The sequence below is a fragment of the Chelonia mydas genome, chromosome 8 (assembly GCF_015237465.2).
Source record: "Chelonia mydas isolate rCheMyd1 chromosome 8, rCheMyd1.pri.v2, whole genome shotgun sequence".
NCBI classification, from domain to species: domain Eukaryota; kingdom Metazoa; phylum Chordata; order Testudines; family Cheloniidae; genus Chelonia; species Chelonia mydas.
In genome coordinates this window covers 103044350-103062782 of record NC_057854.1, presented here as the reverse complement: position 1 = coordinate 103062782, position 18433 = coordinate 103044350, and the positions used below count along the sequence as shown (strand labels likewise).

Below are 18433 nucleotides of genomic sequence, written 5' to 3'. Positions count from 1 at the left end.
CAGCCCCACTCCCACCCCTGGTTTGGTGTTTCTTCCATTTATAGCATTCTTAACCTATGATGAATTTGTTATATCTTCACTTATGAAATTGACCTTTCATGAGGTCATTACTTAGTAAAGCAATCATATCGCCTCTTGTTTTGTTTCTAGTCTGTCACTTCAAACATAAAATATTCATTAATAAGACATGCAAGAAGCCCAAACAACAGCCCAAATGAACAGGGCAAAAAAGAGAATAAAAACCAAGACTAGATATAGGGGAACTGTTGGCAGGTTTTTAAAAACACTGGTTAGAAGAAATGTGCAGGAGGAGAAGCGTTGACAGAGACTGTTGCTGATGAAATCAATCTCTGGATAATTCATTTCATATGAAAGTAAACTAGCCAAAGTGAGAGAAACGATAGATTTTTGCAATTATTTAACATTTGTACCGTAGTAGCATCTGGAGGCCCAACCCAAGACTGTACAGCTGTACAACGAAAAGCCAGCCCCCACCCCAAGGAGCTTAGGTCCCCTTAAAAAATTACCATTGGGTCAACCTGTCTAGAAGTAAATGACTGGAAAATAAACACCAGGGTTAACAAGTATTGGGCAAACCCAATTGTTTTGCCAGTAATTCACTCCACATCCTTGATGTTTTATTGTGAACATTTGGAAACTAAAGTAATCTGAGAGGAAATTACATGCACTGTAGTAATTACATTAAAAATATTATGGAACATTACAGTATGTAATAAACCATATAATAATATATTTAAATATTAGAGGACTGACAAACACAGAAAATCCAAAGTCAAGACTGAAAATCCAGGTTTAAATAGGATCCTTAATTCATCCGGTATACAAGTATGAAACGTTACAGCAGCTGCTTCTTGCTGGTTATGTTTGAACAGTTATTATTTGGATTCTACAAAGTAGCAAGTCGTTAATACGACTACTTTTTACTCCTATAGCAGTGGTGCCCAAACTTTTCCTGTCGCTTCCCGCCCCCTTACCAGTAATGGAATCTGTCCACAGGCCCTCCACCCCATTACTGCACAGCCAGAGCTTCCTCAACAGCAGAGCTGGGGGCAGAACTGGGGAGAGGAGAGGAGCTAGGGCTAAAGGCGGAGCTGGCCTGGAGACAGAGAGGGAATGAAACAGGGGGCGGGGCGGAGCAGAGCTACGTCTGGGGGTCAGAGCTGGGTGGCACTCCATCCCACCCCCCCCACCCCCGGGCCCCACCATGTGCCCCCTGCACCTCTCTAGGGAGGCACGCCCTACAGTCTGGGGACTGCCGTTACATAGAATTTTGCATGTAAGGAGCTTATATAAATAATATGAATTAAGTCTTGACACACTGATGAGGCAGGCAAGTATTATTGTCCGTTCAGGCACCAGAGCACATACACCGAAAGGAATCCCAGAGGAAACAGAAAAGACAGACGCTTTCATCCCAGTGACTGTCTATAGTAAGCCAACAAATTAACTTCTGTATTTCTCCACAAAAACACGAATAGAGCACTGTGAAGTTGATGTTTTGAGTTAAGACCAGACAACCTTCCTGCAATATCAGAGTTTAAAAAAAGATTAAGAGATCAGTTATATTCCCAAGCACCATGAGGCTTCAGGCTCTCTGTATGCGAGGGCTCACAGCCGGCAGAACGGTTTACTTTGCTTGTGCCTTGCCTTCCCCTTTTTCAGCTAGATAAAGTCTAATGCTATAGTGAGACTTGTCAGAGTCCAAACTTTTCAGGCCTCCGCCACCATACAGTAATGCAATTTTTAAAAGTGCATTCTAAACCTACATCACCAGGGCTTATGCATTTATATCTGAAAAAAAACAAATGCAAAAGATACAGTCGTTAGACTTTAGATATATACTATTTTCTGAAGCGGAAAGATATCAAAAACATACCAGAAAGTAGTAATTGGGCTGATGGAGATGTGCCCTCAATAAACAGACATATTTGCTGTTAAGTGTGCACTGATCTAAAAGGAATCTAAATTCCATAAATCAATCACTCGAGAAGGATTTTATGGTTGGGAAGGGGAAAGGAGGAAGAAACAGAACATAAGCAGGGAAATAAAATTATTTGACACAATGGTGGCTCCAGAGGTCTGGCAGTATGGATATGAAGAATGGAGTTGATTGTGGGAAGAGTCTATTATTCTTTCAATAGAGTCTGGGTGCTGCTAAATATGCGCTCACATACCTTCCTACTTGAAAAGCTTAAATCTATAATAGCCATTTGGTCTGGGAAAGTGGCACTCATTCAAATGCTAAAACAGGGACCTCGGAAGGAGACCTACCTGAGGAACAATATTTTTCAAGTGGTTTTAGAAACAAAGATGGACAGAAAGAGCAGAAGTTTGGAGAAGTCTCATTCTCAGGGGGTTTTATCCATTCTGTCTGGTGCCTGCCCCTCAGGTGCTGTTCTCAGCACACATCCCTAACACATTCTATTGCACGAATGGAAATAGGGCCCCTCTGAAAATAATCACACTTGCTGAAAGACCTGCCCTGCATAAATATCTTTAATAAAAGTACAAACAGAAATCAGCGTTTTTTTCTATAGTCTAGTTGAAATTTATAGCACTGCTGGCCTTGGTTCTGTTATTACTGTTCTACCTGGCTGAGACTCAAAATCACAAAAGTGGGAAGTTCAGAAATGCTTTCAGCAACGCTATAGTTCATTTGACAAAAGACAAAAATCCAGTTCTACAAATGCTGCATTAATACATTAGGAAGGACTAGTGCATATAATAGAAATCAAACCATAAAAATGTAGGGCTGAAAGGAACACTAAGAGGTTATCTAGTCCAGGCCTCTGGGCTGAGGCAGGACTAAATAAACCTAAATCTTCCCTGGCAGGTGTTTGTCTAACTTGGTCTTAAAAACCTCCAATGATGGGGATTTCACAACTTCCCTTGGAAGCCTGTTCCAGAGTTTAATTATCCTTATAGCTAGAAAGTTTTTCCTAATAGCTAACCTAAATCTTCCTTGCTGCAGATTAAGCCCCGTTACCTCTTGTCCTACCTTCAACAGACAGGGAGAACCACTGATCACCACTCTCTTTATAACAGCCCTTAGCATATTTGAAGATTTATCAGGTCCCCCCTCAGTCTTCTTTGGCAAGATTAACCATGCCCGGTTGTTTAACCTTTCCTCAGAGGTCAGGTTTTCCAAATATTTTTTTCATTTTTGTTGCTCTCCTCTGCACTCTTTCCAATTCGTACACATCTTTCTTAAAGTGTGATGCCCAAAACTGGATACAATACTCCTGCTGAGGCCTCATCAGTGCTGAGCAGAGTGGGGCAATTACCTCCCATGTCTTACACGTGACACCCCTGTTAATATATCGCCGAAAGATATTAGTCTTTTTCGGAACTGCATCACACTGTTGACTCATACTCAGTTTGAGATCCACTATAATCCCCAGATCCTTTCCAACAGTACTGCTGTATTTGTGCATTTGAGTTTTCCTTCCTAAGTGCACTCATCTTCATTTAATTTTATCTGGTTGATTTCCGACCACTTTTCCAATTTATCAAATTCACTTTGAATTCTAATCCTTTCCTCCAAAAGGAGGAAGCTTGCAGCTTGGTGTCATCCGCAAATTTTGTAAGCACTCTCTCGACTCCATTACTCAAGTCATTACTGAAAAGATTGACTAGTACCAGACCCGGGACTGACCCCTGCAGGGCCCCACTATATACATCCTCCCAGTTTGACAGCGAACCTTGATAACTACTCTGAGTATGGTCTTTCCACTGGTTATGCACCTAGACCACATTTCCTTGGTTTGCTTATGAGAAAATCATGTTGGACTGTGTCAAAAGCCTTTGTTAAACCAAGATCACGTCTACTGCTTCCCTCCTATCCACTAGGCTAGTAACCCTGTCAAAGGAGGAAATGAGGTTGATTTGGCATGATCTGTTCTTGACAAATCCACGTTGGCTATTACTTACCACCCTATTATCCTTTAGGTGTTTACAAACGGATTGTTTAATAGTTTGTTCCAGTATCTCTCTAGGTATCCAAGTTAGGCTGCCTGGTTTATAAATTCCCAGGTCTTCTAAGTTCTTACATAAGAATTTAGGAGCTGTGATACTGGGTCAGGCCATGGCCCATCTTGCCCAGTATGCTAACTCCAACAGTGACTCAAACCAGAGCTTCAAGGAGCATGCACAAAGCAGGGTAATCATGGAGTGATCCACTCCTACCTTCCACTCCCAGCTTTAGGAAGTCTGAGGTTTAGGGTCACTCAGAGCATGGGGTTACGTCCCTGATCATTTTTTCAGAGTAGCATCCATGTTAGTCTGTATCCGCAAAAAGAAAAGGAGGACTTGTGGCACCTTAGAGACTAACAAATTTATTTGAGCACAAGCTTTCGTGAGCGACAGCTCACTTCATCGAATAAATTTGTTAGTCTTCAAGGTGCCACATGTACTCCTTTTCTTTTTGTCCCTGATGAATCAATCCTTCATGAACTTTTCCAGTTCTTCTTTGAACCCTGTTATACTTTTGGCCATCACACCAACCCATGACAATAAGTTCCACAGGTTAGTTGTGTGCTGTGTGAAAAAGTACTTCCTCTTGTTTGTATAAACCTGCTGCCTACTAATTTCATCAGGTGACCCATTTTTTGCATTGTATGAAATGGTAAACAACACTTCCCTATTCACTTTCTCCACACCATTCATGATTTTGTAGACCTCTACCATATCCCCCCGTTTGCCACTTCACTGTTCAACCTTTTTCCAGATCATGAATGAATATGTTTAATTTATTCCTGCCACCATTTATTTATCCCACCAAGTCATAATTGAGGTCAATGAAGTCATAATTTAACTTGTGTATTAATGTTTCCAGTTCTTCCTGTTTATTCCCCAGACTCATTGCATTTGTGTAGAGACATCTAAGATGCTCAGCAGATTGTCCCATGGTTTTCCCTCTTTTCGCTCCAACAGCACTATTGTAATTTTCCAAGCCTCTTGTAACATCTAGCCCTCTGTTAAGATCACCGTTTTTTTATGCCTTCCAGTGAGCTTTTGTTGCCTGACCCCTTTGAACCTAGTTTAAAGCCCTCCTCACTAGGTTGGTGAGTTATCAAAAGATGGCCTTCCCTTTCTTGGTCAGTACACCCCATTTTTTCCCAGGGGTCCTCCTCCCCAGAGTCAAGGGAGCCAAAACCCTCCCATTGACACCATCTGCGCTGCCATGCGTTAATCTCCAGAATGCACGTGTCCCCACCTGCGTCCTTATCCTCAACCGGGAAGGTAGATGAAAACACCACCTCTGCCCCCCGATGCCTTCACCCTTGCTCCCAGAGCCCTGTAGTCACTACTGTTATGAAGGGGAGAGAAGTTAGGAACACATAAGGCAAATACTTAAGGTCTCCAAAATTCTATCTAATGCAATGACTTGGGGCTAATAAGGCATGGAAATTCAAAGGGAAGTCTGAAAGACAGTCCTTCACGCCTTTGTAAAGTTCACCAGTTGTTAAAAGAATTATATACAGGAAACAAGAGGATAAGTTCAATTGTAGCTTTGAATCTCCCTTGCTTTTTACTGGTTTGTATCCAACCTTTGGAGTTAGTTAAGATCCATCAGCCAAAGTTTTAAATGTGAGAGCCTAAAGTTAGGCTCCTAAATGCTTATTTAGGCAACTAAATAAAGTGGCCAGATTTTCAGAAGTGCCAACCACCCACCAGCTCCCACTGTTCTCAGTTTAAGGACTTGGATTTTTTCCAGATGAAAGGATTTCAAGATGACCAGTCAGCAAAATACTAATAGATATTATTGCCCAGGGTTTAAATATATGTAAATTATGTATAAAATACAAAACAGTGGATGGCACCGTACTCTGCATTGCCATTTAGGAGATCCAATTTGTGATAATCTCTTGAATCAGAAGTAGGGAAGGGCACAGTACAATAAAGTACTTCAGACTGAGCCACTGGGGAAGGAGAGCCTTATATAAGCTAAAAGAAATCTCCTGGACCATTTAAGAAGGGAATTTTCTACCTAAAAAGGAACCTCCATCTAAGCTTCTTAGCAGCATCAAAATGAATTAGCGAGGGGAAGTATCTAAAGCCAGGGAACGTGTGGGGAATTTTCTGGATGAGATAGAAATGCAGAGGACATACTGTCTTTAGAAAAATATCTGTGTTATTTACTCCATCCACTGGAAGAACTCATGGGAAGCACGTCTTAGCAAGAGAAAAGAAAATCTGTTATGCTCTTCATTTCCTGTGTAATGCCAGAAACTGCCAGCACAATTCTGTTTTGGGAGAGTCACATAATGGCTATTCAACAGGGAATGGAGAATTTTAGCCTGAGTGGAATCATTTAAAAAGACATATCATTACTGTAAGTAAAACAGAATGCTCACTTTGTAAGGGTCTCAGGCACATATATCTAACTTTACACAGCTAATTGTGTATTCTGATCCTTTCCATTATCGATTTTTATGATCTGTGTTTAGCAACAAGAACAAGTCATTCACAATCTAGAGCCCCAGTAGACAGTCGGTGTAACAAATTGGCATTTGAAGGATTATGTAACAGTTTGTTCAATCAAATGGTTGCTAACTTTAACATGAGACCACTGTTCTGTACCCCTGCAGTACAGTGTATCTGAGATCTGAATGACTATGCTTAAGAAAGAGTTCTTTAAGGTCAAGGTTTCTTAGTGAGATAGATGAATGATGCTTTGCAAGAATTCCACAGGTATTTCCCTCCTGCCAGCTGAAAACCCTTCTGTTAGGCATGACATTAAGGAACTTTAAAAAAAAAAAGTACAGAATAGTAAGACAACTACAAGCATGAGCTCTGGCCAGGGGAGGGAGTCAGGACCTCAGCTCCAAGCAGAATTGAACCTTTTAACTTTTACAGAATTTTATGCGCCTCATTTCACTCTTACTTTGCTTTAAAACTAGGTGATTTTTTTTCTCCCCTGCATTCCTGCCTGCTCTGCATCATGGAGTTCCATAATTCACTGATGAGTAACACATGTCTAACATGTGGCAGAGGAGAATCTGACAGCATTCAAACAGGCATAGATAACTCCTCTGACCTTTGATGTCCCAACAGCACAATAGCGCATTTGTGCCTCTATTACCTACTGGTTATTTCAGGAACGTAGTCCACAAACTGAGATCCTCAAAATTTCAGCAGGCTGCTCTGCTACACAACACCAAATATACTCTGTGCATCAAAATATAACCCCAAAGAGAAAACGTTTAATAGCGCTGTGTCTTTTCCCAAAGTATTCATAGGAACAGCTGGTTTGATTAGAGTTAACATACCATAAAAATAGCCAACAAGGATGGGCAAGCTTCGCACTGACCCCGTGAAATACACTAACTTGTTCCATTAATAAAAGATCCCAGACATGGTGCTGAACATTTTAATATATCAAAAGCTCTCTTTAAAACAAAATATTGATCAAGTTTCAAGATCCAGGCGTCTGGATAGGGTAGTGATGGGGATTAGCGTATGTATCGTTTAAGGGGATACGTTCACACAAAATATTGTATCACCAGGCACATGCCTCCTAAGATGTCCAAGCAACACTAATTTCTTCCTCTTCTGGAAACTCTGAATAATAAAACAGACTCTCAGGACAAACGCTGGTCTAAAATCAAGCCCTAACAAACATTATATGGACAAATGACAGTCAATTCAGCACAAACTCAGTAACAATTAAAAACCAAATACCGAATCTTCCTCTCCTTTTTTAGTCTTGCACTTTTTGTAATGCTAGTAATAATCAGATAATAAAATGAAATTCATCTCCAAACTTTTTTCTAGCTACATTCAATAAATGGTCTTGCAAATATTTCCAGATTCGATTCTTAAGTCTCGGAACTCTATTTTTATCTGTTCGCAATTCAAGTACCTGGAAGCAGGCACGCTCCTTCTTCCAGAAATAAAGCAAGGGTATATTCCATATTCCTCTCAATCTTTTCCTCTCCCCCCGCCTGAATAGCAAAACATACCAAGATCCATACCAATCAGTAATGTATATGTATTCTTCAAAACACAGAGCTCAACACTCAGTAAATGGCTTTCGGAATATATGTTTGTTGTACAAGCGCAAAATAAAAACACAGCACCGAAGAGAAAAACGACATCTATTTTTATTTGGCTCCAGTATCTATTTAAGAACCATAAAAAAGTAATTCCAAAATACGTCAGTGTGTGAAGTTGGAGACCATATCCATCCCCAATGTATTTTCAGCAAAGAGCAAACTAAAGTTAAGCAAAGTTTAAAAGCATAATAAAAATGCAGACTTGTTGAAAAAAATGCATGTCTTTTAGCTGATGGCTGTTATACTTAATGAACTGAGAAACTTATAAACAGGCAAGCAAGAGCTACAAAGAGTACCTTGAGAATGTCTATTCCCTACCGGTGGCTGATACTGCGGCTAACCTGCCAATATTCTGTTGCTGAACTATTCAGCAAGATATTAATTTGTAAAGCAATATGATTAAAGCCATACCATGGTTTTTAAAGTGTGGTTTTACTCTGAAAAGTTAGTATGTAAAAATCGCAGCTTTTTATTCAATAGACCTGGTCCCCTGGTTTAATTCAGAGTCAGTTCTGCTTACTTTCCTGGCAAAAATGTTACTACACTTTAACTGCTGTTAGCACTATAGAGCCAATACAGCCCTGAGAAAGGGAGCAGGATTCTTTGGTGCTCATGCATCAGCAACAGGATCATTAATAACTAAATTCAAATTGGAAAATTTTCATTTTCAGTGATGCATGAGCAGAAAGAACCCAGCTTGACTTTCAGACATCAATTAGAAAATATTCTTACTTATAAACTGCACAAATCTAGAGTCCCTGAAAAGACAAATATAGACTCTCATGTAGTTCTTAAAAAGTGACTTTTCAGAGCAGAACCACAACCTTAAGTGATCACTCTCGTTACAGTGTGTATGGTAACACCCATTGTTTCATGTTCTCTATGTATATAAATCTCCCCACTGTATTTTCCACTGAATGCATCCGATGAAGTGAGCTGTAGCTCACGAAAGCTTATACTCAAATTTATTAGTCTCTAAGGTGCCACAAGTACTCCTTTTCTTTTTGCGAATACAGACTAACACAGCTGCTACTCTGAAACCTAACATTAAACATCTTTCCACAATGGTGTCCAATCCCTCACTGCTTGCAAAGAGAAGACAGATGTTTTTAAGGTAAGTTTTAATGCGGAAGCCTTCCAATTTTACCAACATATGTGAACAAACAGTGACAAACTTATGTAAAATATTTTACCCAACGGGAGTCACTGCATTTGTGTATGTCTCACACACACCCTTCCCCGTTCTCATAGCGTTACATTTGAGAATAAAAGGTAGATGAGTCAGTAACACTAAGAGTCATGGAGTATTTCAGAAAGATAACTTCCTGACTGGTGCACTGCTGCACAGACCATCAATATTCAGTGACTAACCGTGAGTCTATAAGACCCCCTTATTTAAAACCAATTATGAGCAGAATGAAGGTGGGATCGTATGGCAATACAACAGAAATAATATGTACCAATGCTCTTTCTGAACTCCCATTAGGCACCTGACATGATGTTGACTTTTTCCTATTAGCAGATCCTTAAAGTGAGGCTACATCATTAATTTGTATCCTCACAGCATGAGGGGGAAGAGAAGAAAAAGATTCTCCAACGCTACCCCCTCCCCCCTGCTTTTTTGTATTAAAAAAAAATCTTAAAAACAAGTCTGCGGTGTTACTTCAGAGTTATTCCCATAATTACTACCTACATTTATATATGAGGTATTCTTTTCTGTCTGAAGCACATGAGGTAATGAGTAGCTGAGATTGTCCTGGTGATTTATTAGCATATCCTCTAGGAGAAGCACAGCACCTGCGTTTACACAGATGGAACACCCACGAAGACGGATGGTTTATTAGGGACGACTCACCCTGAAACATCCCACGGTATCTTAAAAGGAAATGCTCCAAATTTAGACCTGCTCCAACAGGTGTCTTTTACTGTCTTACTTTGTGTGACCATAAATGTCTAAGGTGGAGAAAACAATTCCCTGTCCCTGTAATCAACAAATGCTTCAGCCCCCTCTTTCAAAAGGGGGAAAAAAAGCCCATGGAATTCTCATTATTTTCTCAGTTTGATGGCCTGCCAAGCCCTAGTCAGAGAGACGTAACTGGTGAATTCAGGCTTCAGGGATGAGCATGCTGCCTTCATTTCTCTCTCTCTCTAAAGGACCCCAGCTTGGCTCAGAAGTTTCCCCACGGCATTTCCTTCGTTCTTATGCCTCATTTCTCAGCCATTTACCACAATTCACCTAAGGAAGGGACCATACAGTTTATTCATAACTTTTCTATAAGCCCCTATTACCCAAGCAGGAAATCTCTTCCTTGAAAATTCCTTCCCTAACAGCACTGCTCTCTTTAGGTGCTCTCAACAAATTTGCTTACCTGTCCCCTCCTGATGTTTTGTTACATATCCACAAATGGGGCTGCACATGGATATCTGACCCTGTTGTGTTTGTGACGATATGTACTCCTGGGGGAATCCTGCGCCACTGTGCATGTGCAGAATGTATGTCCCCTGCAGATTTCCTCATTTCCCTGCAGAAAAATGGCTCTCTGATGGGGAAGCGGGGTGGATAAAAATCAATGATTTTAAAAAATCAGGGTTTTTTTTTATTTAAATTGGATTTTGATCAAATGCTTTTTGAGGAAAAAACCTATCTAAAGGTAGTTTTAATTAAGATACATTATAGCTCAAAGATATCGCATCACGGAATAGGGATTATAAATTCTAATTCTATGGTATGAGACAATATACTCATGTAATGTTTAAGAAAAGTTTTGTAATTGTAATTTGTAAGAAAAGTTTTGTAATAGTTCATGGATTAGGGACCCTCTCTGCCGGCTGCCCTGGGCACCTGAAACATACTGCAGAGAAGTAAATCACTGTGGGGCAGGAGGTTGGACTGGGGAAAACCCAGCTGGTGAATCCTACCCTGAGCCAGGCTCAGCTGCTAGTCCCAGCTGGGCTGAGGAGGACGGGACTTCCTCTTCCCCTGCATGGCATCTGGGGCCATTTCAGACCCACCCCCAGCTGTAGGAAGCTCTGCAGAATCCCTCCCACCCCACACACACACTTCCTGCACCCATCGCTCCTCAGCTGCAGGAGGAGAGATCACTGTACAGGGAGTTGCTTCCCCATCCACCCAACCCCCATACATCCAGATCCCCTCATACACAGACCATCCCACTGAGCCCCCCCCTCCCCCAGAACCCCCCATAACAAGCCTCACTCCCCCTGCACCACCCCAACGAGCCACCCTCACCTGGATCCCCACCCCACTGAGCCCCAAACAGCTACACCTGAATCCCCACCCCACTAAGCCCCACTCCCCCAACATCTGGATCCCCTCCACTGAGCTCCCCACACCAAACCCCCCTGCTGAGTTCTATCCCCCCCTCCACTGAGCCCCAACCACTTTCACCTGGAGAGTCCCATTACTGTTGCACCCAGAGCCCTCCAACAAGCCCCCTGTGCACCCAGATACCCCCGACCCAGATCCCTCACTGAGCCTCCCACACCCAGATTGCCCCACACAGAACCCTCTCATCCCCCACACACTAAGCCCCTCCACACCTGGATCCTGCCTTGCTGAGCCTGCCTGCCCACACCTGGTGCACCTGGCATGGAAGGACAGGGCCCTGAAGTGTTTCTGGGGCAGGCTGGGTTCTTGCACTGTGTCAGGGTTGGGTGAAGCCTCACCACTGAGACTGTGTCACCGAGGAGGAGGAGGAGGGGGGGGGGGGGGGGAAGGAGGGGCTGCACAGGGATCTCCCACCTCTGTGCAGCCAGAGGCCTGTGCTCCCCAATCCCATGCTGGAGCATCCATATTTATTTAACAAATAAAATTTGCAGAATTTTAAAATATTTTGGTGCAGAATGTTTAGTTTTTTGGCACGGAATGCCCTCAGGAGTAGATATGAAGACTTGATCAAGAGAGAGATCAGGTATATAAGCAACAGAAGAACAAGATACTTTGTCAAAACGTGGCTTGATGTTTTCACAATTGAAGAAGCAATGTCCAGAATCACATGTCTGATGTATAAGGTGGCACAGCTTCCCTTTGTTAACCTCAATCACTGCCCACAGCTAGCAGAAAGGGAACACTACTTCAAAGAAATCATACGCCAAACTGAAGAGCAGAATATTAGGGAGAAAACTAGATCACTCGGTAAACTTTTGCTCCTCCTCAAAAAAGGTTCATTCTGCAGTAATTTAGTTACTGCTGACCCCCTCTGGGTAAGGAGCAAATGAATATTTAATCCACAACAGGTACTCAGGAAAGTCTGCATTTAGCCCTTTCCCACTGCTTTTTTACAGCAGCAAAGAGCTTGAAATCCAGTGGTAAGAAAAAGGCAGGGAAGGTCAGAACAAAGGATTTTCTGGGATATTTTGTTTTGTTTTAAATAAGTGTTCTACAGCTTTGGATCTTTTGTCAGAGGAGCTTCCCACCTGTGACAGGTGGAAGCAAAGTTCCTTTGACCAGCTCTTGCATTAGATCTAGATTTTTGCCATGGGTAAACAAGAGAGTCAACGAGGTTCTGATAACTTCTCTTGGTGTGACAGTGTAAAAGAAAATTCACCCCTCTCCCCCCCCCCCGGCCCCGCCACCCACCCACCCATCAAACACAAACCAGAAATGAAGAGCAAGCTATGTATTGAGAGCGTTCTCCTTGAATTTTTTTTTTTTTTTTGAGTATAACAATCATGCAACAAGGCCACCATAACTTTTCAAAGTATTGATAGAAAGATAGAAAGTGAAACAGATTTCTTTCTAGGGGAATCAAATGTGCCCTGGAAATTCTTCTCTCTCTACATGAGATCAACGGGCTATAATTCCACTACACGAGGGAAGTCCAAAGAACAAGAAGTGACCAACCCAGCAGATACTAGCTGAAGGATGATGACCTACAATGGGAATTAAGATTGGGCACACACCCTTTTCACAGAATCACAGAAGATTAGGGTTGCAAGAGACCTCAGGGGGTCATCTAGTCTAACTCCCTGCTCAAAGCAGGGCCAACCCCAACTAAAACAACTGAGCCAGGGCTTTGTCAAGCCGGGCCTTAAAAACTTCTAAGCATGGAGATTCCACCACCTCCCTAGGTAACCCATTCCAGTGCTTCATCACCCTCCTAGTGAAACAGTTTTTCCTAATATCCAACCTAGACCTCCCCCACTGCAACTTGTGACCATTGCTCCTTGTTCTGTCATCTGCCAGCACTGAGAACAGCTTAGCTCCATCTTCTTTGGAACCCCCCTTCAGGTAGTTGAAGGCAGCTATTAAATCCCCCCTCACTCTTCTCTTCTGCAGACTAAATAAACCCAGTTCCCTCAGCCTCTCCTCATAAGTCATGTGCTCCAGTCCCCTAATCATTTTCGTTGCCCTCGGCTGGACTCTCTCCAATCTGTCCACATCCTTTCTCTAGTGGGGGGCCCAAAACTGGACACAATGCTCCAGATCTGGCCTCACCAGTGCCGAATATCTGCTGGCAATGCTCCTACTAATGCAACCCAATATGCCGTTGGCCTTCTTGGCAATAAGGGCACACTGTTGACTCACCTCCAGCTTCTTGTCCACTGTAATCCCCAGGTCCTGATTTATGATGATATTTAAAAGAGGCTTCAAAGGTTATTTTGTTTAAATGTTTTGCTTGTTTCTCACCTGAAAAATTCAGGTCTTGAGCAAGTTAGCTTCTGAGCAGGTCTAGACAACACAGTGATTAACGTGTCATTGGCTGACAGCATTTTTTCTCTGAGAGCGCTCCTTCGATGGCTACCCCCATGGAATTGCACCACTGGGAAATTTTAAGTCAAACAGTGTAGTGTAGGAAAAGCCTTTTCCTTAAAATTTCCCAAAGATGGAAGCACTAAGGCAGAGGTTCTCAAACTTTTTTTTCGACAGACCCCTTTTCAAATGCAATGTTAATCACAGACCCGAAACTGATGGACAAAGGGATATGTGTACTTCATATAAACATGTACTGTTAGTAATGCTTTAAGAAAAAGAACAGCGTAATTAGAGATGTCAGTGAGATGGGTGTGCCTGCTTCTCACTGCAGAGTCTATCTATTGTTGGTGTGATAGCTGGCATTTTGAGGACCCCCTGTGCAATCTCTAAGGACCCCAGCTTGAGAATCACTGCACAAGGGTACACAAAACACTGGTCTACACTACTCAGAGTGGCCACAACACAACACAGTGGTGCTGGTGATTCAATACGCGGTGCTGCCTCCTCTGAATCAATACCGAACCCAAGCTTCAGTGTGGTGCTCCAGAATGCCAAACAGCTGCAAGTGCCACCTACAGGGTGAGGCGTGAAACCAAGATCTTGGCCCCTTGTGCATTCCAAGAAGCAAACTCCACGTTTACTCTCAACTACCCTAAGGGGAGTGTTGTGAAGCTTAAAATAGGGTTTTCTCCAAAATATCATGTATAAATGGTCTTCTCTTAGCAGATCTTCTCCCTGCACACTCGCAGAATCACATGTGCTGACCTGAGTGACAAAAGTAACATTTCACTGGTTTTCTCTGCCTACACAACGAACACAGGCAAGACAGAGAGAACTTCAGAGGCCATCCCAGTTTGTACATCATCAGTACTACGATTCATTAAGTGCCAGTCAGTTGCATTTGTGAAAATCTACTGAAGGCAATGGGGTTGAATGGGTAACCCTGAGGTCTGCAGGATGAACACTGAATAATTCTCACGCTAGAAGCTAAATTAAGTGAGATAACAGGAGTGAAAATCCACTGGTGAAATAAATCTGTAAAATCAATCATAGGTCAGCTAAAATCACATATGTTGCAGCAACTGCTAAGCTGCCATACCGTAGCCACCCGTAAATGCAATGACAAAACCACCTAGAAAAGCCTCCGATAACAATAGCTGCAATATTCTTTACTAGCCCCACAGAGAACAACTAGCGTTGGCTTGCCAATGATCACAGCCACAGAACGCAATTCTAACAGCAAGCACATCAATCGGGAACCAGCTGTAACAATTCTGTGACCGCCTTGGATATATATCAATGAGGCAAATTTTTCATTTCCATCAACGCATCCATCACAAATATAAACTATTGAATTTGAACAACATCTGAATTTAGCCACCCTGGCTTTTCTTAAAGAACACATGGCTCTTTCACTCATCCCTTTCTCATGATAATCCTTCTGTTCTTGCCAAACAAGGACACTGGCCAGTTGTAGGTGCAAAATACTTTTCACTGAAAAATAACATGTGCTTTCATTGCCATTTGTGGGAGCCAGCTACCATGCATCAGGAAAAAATTCTTTCCCCCTCCTCAACTTACCCCAGTTCATCTTTCTCCATCAATCCCATCCCCAATTTTTTTCCCCACTCCAAGCTAAATTTCCATTAAGACCCAGAGGGCTTACTTCTGAAGGAGGGATCTCTTAATGACAAGTTCTTCATCCAAGTCAGCTTCATTAGCCATGAAGAGCAACCGCTTTCCTGTGTCATCCACTCCAATGAAGTCGCGCTGCTCCACTGAAGTAGAAAATCAAACACAGCTATTTTACAGTCTTATCTTAATGGAATCCAGGACAACAAGGAGGATTGGTCAAATTGCCCCGGACTTCAAAATACGTAAACATAAGCAGAGATTAACCCATCAAGCCTAAGAACCTGCATTAATGCTCTACAAAATACATTTATTTCATCCTTTCAACCATGGTAGCCAAAATGCGGCTCATGAAGATCTAAAACATGGCCCCTGAAACCACCCACATCTTTAATATGAAGATGCCAACTGCGGAGACAGCGGGTCCCAGCATGCAATGCTTCATCTTGATTGAGCTAATGTGTAATTCTCTTCCCTCTTTCTTTACTACTACTTCAATTTGCACTAAAAAGAATCCAGGATAATTAACAGCTCATCCGAGCCAGCGCCTTCTCCTTCACCATAAATCACTCTCCTTTTCTCATATCGCAATTAGCTGGTGAGGAGAGGATTATGGATTTCAGACAAGACTTCGCAACTAGTATCCTGTTTTCATATACGTTTTGTTAGTAACAAACATCTAGGCTACACGCACACACAGCTCCAGACTCCTAATACTTGGATGCCCTAGGACACGTATTGGTTTAAAAAGGGCACCCACCCAAAGGGATACCTCATTTTCACACTATCTATTGTGTCAATTTCTCTCTATAGTAACGCTACTGAAATCAATGGCAATACACTAGGAGTGACTTTGGCCTAATGGTCTAGAGTACTTTCTTTTTGAACAGTCCGTCCCAAGCACTGCATACAGTGACAGCAAAACTTCATTCTCACAAATCTCTATGGATACGTGTCAAACCAGTTCTAGAGTGAAGAGCTCAGGAGAGCTGGGGGAAAGCCAGTTGGAAGGTGATTTCACGTTGCAATGAATATGGAATGCAACACAACTTTGGTGGTATCCACAAGCTGTTCCCTTGCCCTGAAGCTGAAAGCACAGGAATATCTGCAATGGCACAATTCTGACACAAGCTTTTCTTTTTCTTCCCAGAGACAGTATTTTTGGTCAACTGCTGGCATATGCTTACCCTCCCCAATTCCTAAAACTCACATCAACCTTGTGTGAGAAGTGAGTGCCTTGGGAGAAATAATTTCCTTACGGTCTTCTTTTTTTCCAGCTAAATTGCATTTTAATTCCACTTTTCCTCCTTTGCTTTCTTTCTATTTGCATCTTAATAGCTGCCATAGTAACAGCTACCACCAAAATAAGGCCAAAACTAAGTAGCTGTTGAAAGCTTCCCCACTGGCAGCCTTTGATCCAAGTGATCAAGCTAGCTCCTTTCAGAAGCTTCCCCTCTCAAATTAATTATATAGCTAAGGAGCACAAAAATAGGCCCTGAACACACAACGTGAAAAATTAAGATCGAGCTAACCAACTCACAAAATTCTTGAGAGCACTGGCTCTATTCATTCTAGGCAGTAAATCAAGCTACATGCCATGGTCCAAATTCTAAGCACAGATAAACAAATGCCTACTGCACCTAACCCTTTGAAATCCTTGTCTGCACCTACATACAGAATAGCGACAGGTTTCTCAATAAGGGCATCATGTTTCTTAAATTAAAGTCAGGTCCTAAGCCATCATCTAGTCTACTGTATCTTTATGTCTGTACAGCAAAAAGCCTGTCTACAATAAAAAATAGAACCATGATTAAAACAGAATTGTGCAACATGGTTGTGGCCAAACAGGTTTTTCTCTTCCCTGTGTGGATAGAAAAAAAACGGTATAATAAATGTTAGTGAACTATGTTTTATCCCTAGGAGAAACAGAGATAAAAATGTGCTTTCCCATGCACAGGCAAGAGAGATGATTATTTTTGTGCCGCAGACCAGGCAAAATGGATCACCAAACCCTGTAGTGAAAAAGGACAGTTCTGAAATGCACTGATGTTAACAGGCTGGTTGCAGGCAGATAACTAATTTAATTAGTCCCTGAGGGAAAGGAAGGGGAAAAGGGAGAATGTGCAGGAATGGTAACTTAAAGATGACCCACAATGGGGAAAAAAAATGGACTTGAACCCTGGTCTGTATTTTTATGTTGGATAAAGATGGCTTGAAAGATTTTTGTCCCAATAAAAAATAGTTCTTCTTAGTGTATGTCTACACTACCCACGTTGCAGTGTGGCCGCGGCAGCACTGTGACGTGGGAAGTGTCGACACACTTTATAGCCGGGGGAGAGCTCTTCTGGTGATAAAAATCCCACCCCAAACGAGCGGTGGTAGCTTTATCGCCGGGAGCGCAGCTCCCAGAGATACAGTGCTGTCTATATTGGCGCTTTTCAGTGCTAAAACTCTTGTCGCTCAGGGGGGTGTTTTTTCACACCCCCGAACAACAAAAGTTTTAGCGCTGAAAGTGGCAGGGTAGACACAGCCCTAGAAATCCAGGCTCTGCCTACCTTGGGGACTTTGAGAAGTGGAGAAATGATGACATCACAAGAGAGTGAGGCTGAGCAATTCAGGGGAGGAATTGTTAGTCAAATTTCTAAATCTTTGTTTTTAAACAAACCTATTGAACTCCAATGCCTAATTGACATTTGGGGAAAACATCTGTTAAAAATTCACCATTCCCACCCATTTTCAATTCAGGTGAGAGAAATCACAGGCCACATCCATCATGAGGTCATTCCCCAACCCTACGGATTATCGGTGACATTCCTAAGGTCTTTAAGGTAAGAAAAACAAGCAGGAAAGAACCACACCCTCACAATCCTTTCAGTCTTTCTTCATACATATAAAGGCATAAACAATTATGGTTTAAAATCCTTTGCCCGGGACTGACTAGGGGAGGACAAGGGATCTAGGACATAGAGCCAGGGATGGGAAGAGACAGGACTGAGGCAGAGACCGG

The 18433-nt window shown here is 42.3% G+C and overlaps 1 protein-coding gene across 1 annotated transcript in view; it reads right to left on the bottom strand.

Moving 5' to 3' along the window:
• Positions 1-18433, bottom strand: part of EIF2B3 (eukaryotic translation initiation factor 2B subunit gamma) — a 139758-nt gene that overhangs the window by 85203 nt on the left and 36122 nt on the right. Inside the window, exon 6 of the mRNA XM_037906661.2 lies at positions 15461-15572. Coding sequence (XP_037762589.1) covers positions 15461-15572 — 112 coding nt within the window. The remainder of the gene's footprint in view (positions 1-15460; positions 15573-18433) is intronic.